We start from the raw sequence: 7,485 nt of genomic DNA on the forward strand, positions 1-7,485 counted from the left end.
CTGGATAAGCAGCGCTAGAAACTAAGAGGACTGAGTAATTTATACTGATCATCTCCACGCTCGGTAAATCTGTTAAACTGTAGGGAAAAAAGGAACTTTTTTGTCAAGTGTAGGGACTGGACCTCAATGTACGTTTACATTTTCTGATGATTATTGCAGTGCATAAGTCCATTTAGAGCTGTAAAGGGCTAACTTTGCCACGCTCCCATTCATTCCTCATGGCTGAATGGCCAAATGGATGTTTTGGACCATGTGATGGCAAACAACCAATAAAGCAGAGAGGGACATAAAGCAGGCAATTAAAAAAAAAAAAATTAATTCACTACTTATGGACTTGAGTCACAAATCACAATCAATTAGGGTTGTCGACAGATTGAAATTTTTAATCCAATTAATCTCAGAGTTTCTGTAGTTAATCTGGATTAATTGCACCCTTTTGTGTAAAATTTCGCTATTTCAAACTCTTTTTGTGTCATTTTGGATTTGCCTGCTCTCTTAAACTGAAGATAATTGACTTCCTGTCTGGATGCAGAGCTGCTTTTAAAGGTAGATAGAAGAACATGATATGAACTTAAAGGGATACCTCAACATTTTGGCAAATTCGCCCATGGCTATAATTCCTATAGTCTTAGCAATAGGTCCTTCCTTTAGTTGTCGGTGCAAGCTGTTTCTAGATCTGGGGGGACCATTAAACCAGCTGCACTGCAAACGCTATTTTAGCAGACGGAATTTTTGCTTTCCCTCATCACACTCATCAGATACACAATCCAACAACTCCAAAACTCCTCTCGTGGACAAGTTGTGACCTGTACATTCACCACGCTATGACATAATCTTGGAACATTACGAGGCAGAGATGTTTTAAAGTTACATGCAAAGTCGGAACTACACTACAGACATGGCTACTGCACTGTGTCACTCCGCCCAGTGGTTCACTCAAGAACTAGTTCCGAGTATTTGCTTCATGTGTCATAATGTTACATAATTATACGTTATTATTTCATAGCATGGTGAATGTGCAGATCACAACTTATCCACGAGAGCATTTTGGAGTTGTTGGATTGTGTATTTGATGAGTTTGATGAGGGAAAGCAAAAATTCCGTCTGTTAAAATAGCATTCGCAGTGCAGCTGGTTTAACGGTCCCCCCAGATCTAGAAACAGCTTGCACCGACAACTAAAGGAAACGGACCTATTACTAAGACTATAGGAATTATGGCCATGGGCAAATTTGCCAAAATGTTGAAGTATTCCTTTAACCATGAAAAAAGGAACTTGTTATGGAGTTAAAAGGGTATGAGGAGAGAGTAAAGAGTACATTTTTGATAACACACGGACTTTTGACTTGACCCCTGAGCTGTCTGTGAGTATTTTTTACAGTGACATGAGACATTAAGGCAGGGATGTCCAAGCTATGTCCCAGGGGCCAAATGCAGTCTGGAGTCCAAATTTGATTGGCCTGCAGCAGATTTAAGAAATAACATGAAATATGTCATGCATTTGAGCATGAAGCTTGTGCCTAACTGTATTAAACTTTAGGTTTTTGCTCAAGTCTGTTCTACCATGTTAATTCTATAAACGAACGTCTTATCAAGAAGAATTTATTCATGTGTTTTTCTGTGATTAAATTGAGCAACTGGCAATCAAAATAATTTTGTTTTGTAACTCTCTGATCAACAGCAAATAGCAGCGGAGCAAATGGCAGCTGGGGCAAGAATGGCCCCCTGAAAGCTGACTGGCATCCCAAAAAACCTGGAAATGATTGTCCATTTATCTTGTCAGCCATTAAGTTGAGCGTAAAGAGTTAATTCAAGCAACTGCTATTGCATTGTCACGCTCTGCCGCTCTCTCTGCAAGCTGCTTTTGCATCCCTCCTCCACCCCAGCTCCTCCTTCATTCTGCTTTTTCACTCCATCAATGTCATTCTGTTGTCATTGATGCCTGCTCTGCTTGGAGATTCTGCTGCTTCTCTCCATCCCTTAGGCTTTCCTTATCTGCAGAGGAAGAGCAGGATGCTTGATTCTTTCCATGTTGGCTTGTGGAAGGGCAGGGGGACCCCGGATCAACCACACCACCATATATAAATAACAGCAATAAGTGCTAAATAATAAATGGAATAAATGCTAATAATGGAATATTTATGGGTGCAAATCATGTGTGGTCCATTTAACACTAGAACTGCCAATGGGTAAAATTTACCCAAGGCTGTTCTTTAATTGTATCTTGATTGATGTGTATACAATTTTAAAGACTGTCAGTCTTTGACTTTTCCGAAAAGTTTGTTTTATAGCACCTGGTGTCATAAAAAAATCTTTGCCTAAACCCAAATATTGTTAATGGACATTTACATCTAGAACCACCATGCAGGTCAAATTTACCCCATAAGAAAGCCTTGATTTTCCCACTGTTTTATTTCACACCAGCAATAAATAGATGGCGAAATGGAAATACCTTCTCTCTAATGCAGCAATGCCTTATCGGATCCACCTTCAACATGGATACAACAGTGGAAAAAAGATATTTACCATTGTGAAGTGTCCAAAGGTATATCAGTGCTTTTAATGAAGAAGAATCTGGTGATGAGGAAGTTCCCGGGATTGGCAATTAGTCTAAAGATTATTTTCTGTGACGAATCATCTTCCAACAACGATCTGATTCGCTATCTGTGGTTAATAAGCTGTTCAACGTCAGTGGTTAATTAACAGTCCTTGATCAGTGCTATTTATGAAAATCAATGCAATTTATTGAGAGGTAAAACTGACCCCCGGTGAGATCCACGGTGGTTCTAGTGTTAAGCTTGCTCAATCACCAAGTATATCTCAACCTATTGGTTTCACAAACGTTCATATACCCCACCCTGTGGATATCAAAGCAGCCCCGACATCCTTATACATGTGGCCCTCAGTGGAAAAAGTTTGGACACCCCTGCATTAAGGAATAGTTGTGGACTTAATTCACATCACTGTGGCTGCAGGAAGAAGTTTAACCTAAGTGTGCTGAAAGCAACAATAAATCATGCGATTGATCGTGATTGGAAAATTACTGCACTAATTGTAGACCCTGATTAATTGCAATTAACTTGATTTATCTTGACAGCTCTATAATCAATACATCAGTGCTGACAGCCCTTCAGATGTTTGTTGAACATCTTAAAGCACACTAAAAAGGGAATTTTAAAAACCTAATGAAGACTCGGCTGCAGAATCCAAGATTATTTATCGACACAGCTAGACACATGAAAAGAACACACCCAGCAGCGGTTGTTATATTAATATATGTTTTATTCTTCTCCACTTTTATTATCATTGTGTTGTATTTTCATAGTTGTAAATCTTACAGGTCCTTTGTGCATGGACCTTTCATCACGGCACACACATTGGCACAACAAGATTGTTCAGAAATAGATAAATTCTAATCACACTTTAATAGCACACAATTTCATGACTTTTGCAAGGACTTGGGAAAGACAGACTGGAACAATAACTAATTGGATCATATTTATTCCTCTGTTGAAATCAGGATTTAAAAGTATGATGTGCCAAAATGAAACATAACAGTAACATGAACATTCTCGATTCTCAAATAAACAAAGCATAAATAAAAAACATGAGATATAACCATAAGATGTGCAGCAGTTGAATAGAGCTCTGATGAATGTGATGAGTTTAGCCATACAGGTGCCTTTAAAGCACAACACTTCCCCTAACATGAAATAAAATAATCTCTGTCTTTAAATAAAAAACTGCTGACAATATAAAAATACATGGCATTGTACTGTAGTTCTTTAAATAAACCAACAATTCATATATAAAATATTATATTGACGTGTATAAAAATATGCCTTACAACTTTTTGAAAAGGGTAACAGCCGTAAGCTTTTAGTCTGCCACTTCAGAACACACAGTCGACCACAAAATTCAAACATATGTACAAACAATCAACTAAATAAGCAGTCAGAACGCCAGTTTGACAAATAAAATGAACAGAAGCATCCAGGATCATATTCGTATGACTATTTTTTCTGACTCGACACATATATAAGATACTGTAAGATTCAAGCAGTACTGGATGGAAACACAGACTCAAAAATAAATTAATAGAAAAGAAATATTCTGTCAATTAGGTATGTTGATATCAGTGTATCTTTGGAGAGAGGGAGAGAGGACGGTGAGGGAGACACATTTTTTGAAACGTTTGTGTCACATCACCTGCGTAACAGTATTTCAGCCCACTGAGATCAGAACAAACACAGGCAGTGTCAGCTATCCTAAAGTTTAAAAGAAAATAAAATCTACCAGAAAGCCAGGACAAGAGCCAGGGAATATAGAGACCATTCGGAGTAATACCGCTTTGGATCACTGAGGCAGTTCACGGAGCGTTAATGTGAGCATGCAGCGTGTCACCAGACGACGCAGAGGACGCTGCTGCAACTGTTGAACATTCAGGCAGATGTTGCTGTTGCTGCTGCTGAGAGTGTTTTTGTTTTTTAACCGGTGAGTGTTTTCCATAGGAAGTGGTTTATCCCTGCTACCTCCTGTCCAGGCAGTGTCTAGCACATGCTAAAGCCACCCCCTCTCCCTGTGCTCCTGCTCCTCCGCCACCTCCTCCTCCTCCTCCTCCTCCTCCTCTTCCTCCAGGCTCAGAGCAATAGGACAGCCTCATCCCTCACTCCCCATCACACGGTATTGTACCATCTTCGCTGGCACGTGAGGGCACGGGCGTGCCGAGCTCGTCCACGCACCAGCAGTGGCCACGCTGCATGCCCTTGGAGGAGCGGCACTGCGAGATTAAAAGACACAGAGAGAGGGAGAGAGGGGGGGAGAGAGATTTGAAAGGGGAAGGAGGGTGGAGATAATGTGGGGGAAAGGTGGTGAGAGAGGAAGAGAGAGAAAATGATATGTCATCATAGCGCAGTACTGATTCTCTGAGCTCCCAGCTGAGCGGCTCAGAGAGAGAAGTGTCAGTTATTCTCACAGAAAAATCTCACAAAGCTGCAGTGGGTGCAGGTGTGCAGACAAAGTGCAGCAGAGGCATATTTCCACATGTTAGAGCCAAGAAAGTTCTAGGTACCTGCTTTTTCCTGTAGAAGCCACGGGTGTCACAGTTGGGTATATAGATGTCACGGTCAGACTGGAAGATTGTCAGCTCCAGACCCCTCAGGACACTATTAAGCAGCTTGCGGCAGGGTGCCTGAAGATTTAAAGAACAGCAATGCAGAGTGAGACTTCTTCATCTATCATGTCTTCATCTACAGAGTGACAGTGGCAAGCTGCTATCTCCCCTCAGGTGGTCGAGTTGGCAGCAATCCTCTTTGATCGCAACACATGTCGATGTAAATCACAGAGGATTAGCTACAGTGATGCAGCAATAGAGCCAGGAGCAGCAGTGATATGTATATATTTATATATATATCAGATGTCACATATTGTATAACATTATATAACCATATTGTTATACAATGCTTTAGCTTTTCAGGTCACTGGATGGTTTCAAGTGACGTGTGCATTTTTGTGTGCCACTTTGTGAAATTTAACTGTGTCATCTTGATCAATCAGCTGATCTCCTACTGTATGTATTAGTTCAAAAGCTGCAGATCAATAGCATCACAAAGTGAAAAATCTGAGGCGGCAATGGCCGACTTGAAACTTTCCTGATTCACATCATGCTCAATTAGTTCTGCCGCATAGCAGCACACACATCATGCACCATAATGCATGGCTTCAGGGCAGTGTGTGTACATGCCACTGCAACACCCCAAACAGCTCAGGATCTATGGCAGCAACTCCATAGTACAATGCAGCTTCGTATACAAGTCTCGCCATCACATTTGATGGGAATTACAGCTATCTAGCTGCAAAGAATGCTTCAGGATTTTATCATATAGAGAGTGAGATTCATTCTTAAAGATTGTGGAATAAAAGCATGAACTTACTCTTTCAATGTCACCACTGTGTGAGGGATGAGGACCTGAGAGGAAACGAAAATGCAACATTAATCCAACTATTAACATCAAAGCACAATCAGAGTCCAGGTTAAGTGCTGCATAAAGAATATTTACACCCTGATGCTTATCTTTACATCTCTGGAAAAAAGCATGACTGAACAGATGAGATCTATATGAAGGGGTCATTTTAATAAGAGACCTCATTTCCATCAGTAATATCCCCCCTTCTGAGAGTTAATCGCAGTATCTCAGTTTGAACAGTAGATGGAGATCACTGCAATAAAAAGCAGCCTGATCAGGATGTAGGTGACACTGTGACAGTTTCAATTTCATTCGAAATTTTCTACAGAGAGACTCACTTGTAGGACAGATCATTGTCATGCACCTCTCACTGAAACACATGATACATATCACACCATATGAACCGTACATATCATTTAGAAGGACACCTTAAGAAGAAATTAAGGGTCCCCTTTTTATGTGATTTGCTCATTTTGTTTCAACAAACTGTTTTGACATCTTTATCAGACCGACTCCAGAGGCTTTGCTGAGCTGTGAAGGTTTTGCAAATTCATCTTTGGTGCACATCCAGACTTAAATGTCACACTAATTGGCCTTTTTTGTTGCTGAGTGACACAGCATCATGTGCAAATCACAGCCATACAGAAGACACCGTTAATACAAGCCTACCTGCAGAGTCCATGCATGTGACATCTGCAGGCGCATGCATGATTTCCTGCATGTGTATACAGTATCTTACCTGTGGGGTGGGGCCTCTCGGTGGGACTTGTCCTGCTGTGCTTGGAGCAAATGCCCCTTCCCTGCAACAGAGCCTGCAGGGGGCTGTGCTCCCTCGGCGGGGGGACACAGCGGAGCCCCCTGGCACAGCTCAGAGTGTACACACCACAGGGCTCTCCCTGGGCCAACACGGACGTGCTGCCGGCAGCATTATGGTCCCTGGGGGGCCGGCCTGCCCCCAGTGGATCTTTGCAGGAGGGACAGACCTTGAAGGGGCCCAAGCGGTTTGCCCCAGTCCAGGATCCGCAGTGAGCAATCAGCAACAAAGCAATGGTTGTTAAGTTAGAAAGGATAGGCATTTTGTGTCCAGGTCTCAGGTTCTCCACTCTGTCACTCTCTGTCAGTTAAATGTGGCTGATGCTATTTCTGGATGTATATATTTCTCCCTCTCTCTCTTTCCCTTTCTCTTTCCTTTCCTCCCGTTTCTATACAGTAGCTCTCCTTGGTGCTTTGCCGGTTGAGTCCCCTGCAGTGCCAGAGGAGACAAATGGAGATCGAGAGAGACACAGCAAAGCACCGGCTTTTAAAGATCTGAAAGGCGGTGATAAAGAGTGAGTGAGAGAGAGAGAGAGAAAGAGAGAGCACAGTTATGACACCTTCAGGGGCTGGGACTCAGAGAGAGAGAGAGAGAAAGAGAGAGAGAAAGGGAGGTGGCAGGGAGGGAGAGAGCAAGTGGGGGGTGGATTATGTTCCTTTCAGAAATTATCAAAATCTTCCCACCCCTTTTTGTTCTATACTAACACA

The 7,485-nt window shown here is 41.9% G+C and overlaps 1 protein-coding gene across 1 annotated transcript; it reads right to left on the reverse strand.

The window, feature by feature from the left end:
• Positions 1-3,265: 3,265 nt before the first annotated feature.
• On the reverse strand, positions 3,266-7,284 carry igfbp6b (insulin-like growth factor binding protein 6b). Its single transcript, XM_041798891.1, has 4 exons — positions 6,704-7,284; positions 5,932-5,966; positions 5,070-5,189; positions 3,266-4,778 (listed from the first exon to the last, which is right to left on the reverse strand). The coding sequence occupies exons 1-4, from the start codon at positions 7,038-7,040 to the stop codon at positions 4,665-4,667; spliced, it is 606 nt and encodes a 201-aa protein (XP_041654825.1). The 5' UTR covers positions 7,041-7,284; the 3' UTR covers positions 3,266-4,664.
• Between the last annotated feature and the right edge of the window lie 201 nt (positions 7,285-7,485).

This window comes from Cheilinus undulatus, linkage group 11, assembly GCF_018320785.1.
Source record: "Cheilinus undulatus linkage group 11, ASM1832078v1, whole genome shotgun sequence".
Classification (NCBI taxonomy): Eukaryota; Metazoa; Chordata; class Actinopteri; order Labriformes; family Labridae; genus Cheilinus; species Cheilinus undulatus.

What these genes read in the sequence shown, in the direction of transcription:
- igfbp6b (XM_041798891.1), bottom strand. Translation starts at nt 7,040, where the DNA reads ATGCCTATCCTTTCTAACTTAACAACCATTGCTTTGTTGCTGATTGCT. An exon ending in CGAGAGGCCCCACCCCACAG is followed by an intron (nt 5,967 to 6,703) that starts GTAAGATACTGT and finishes GTTTCCTCTCAG; the next exon opens with GTCCTCATCCCTCACACAGT. An exon ending in ACAGTGGTGACATTGAAAGA is followed by an intron (nt 5,190 to 5,931) that starts GTAAGTTCATGC and finishes TTAAATCTTCAG; the next exon opens with GCACCCTGCCGCAAGCTGCT.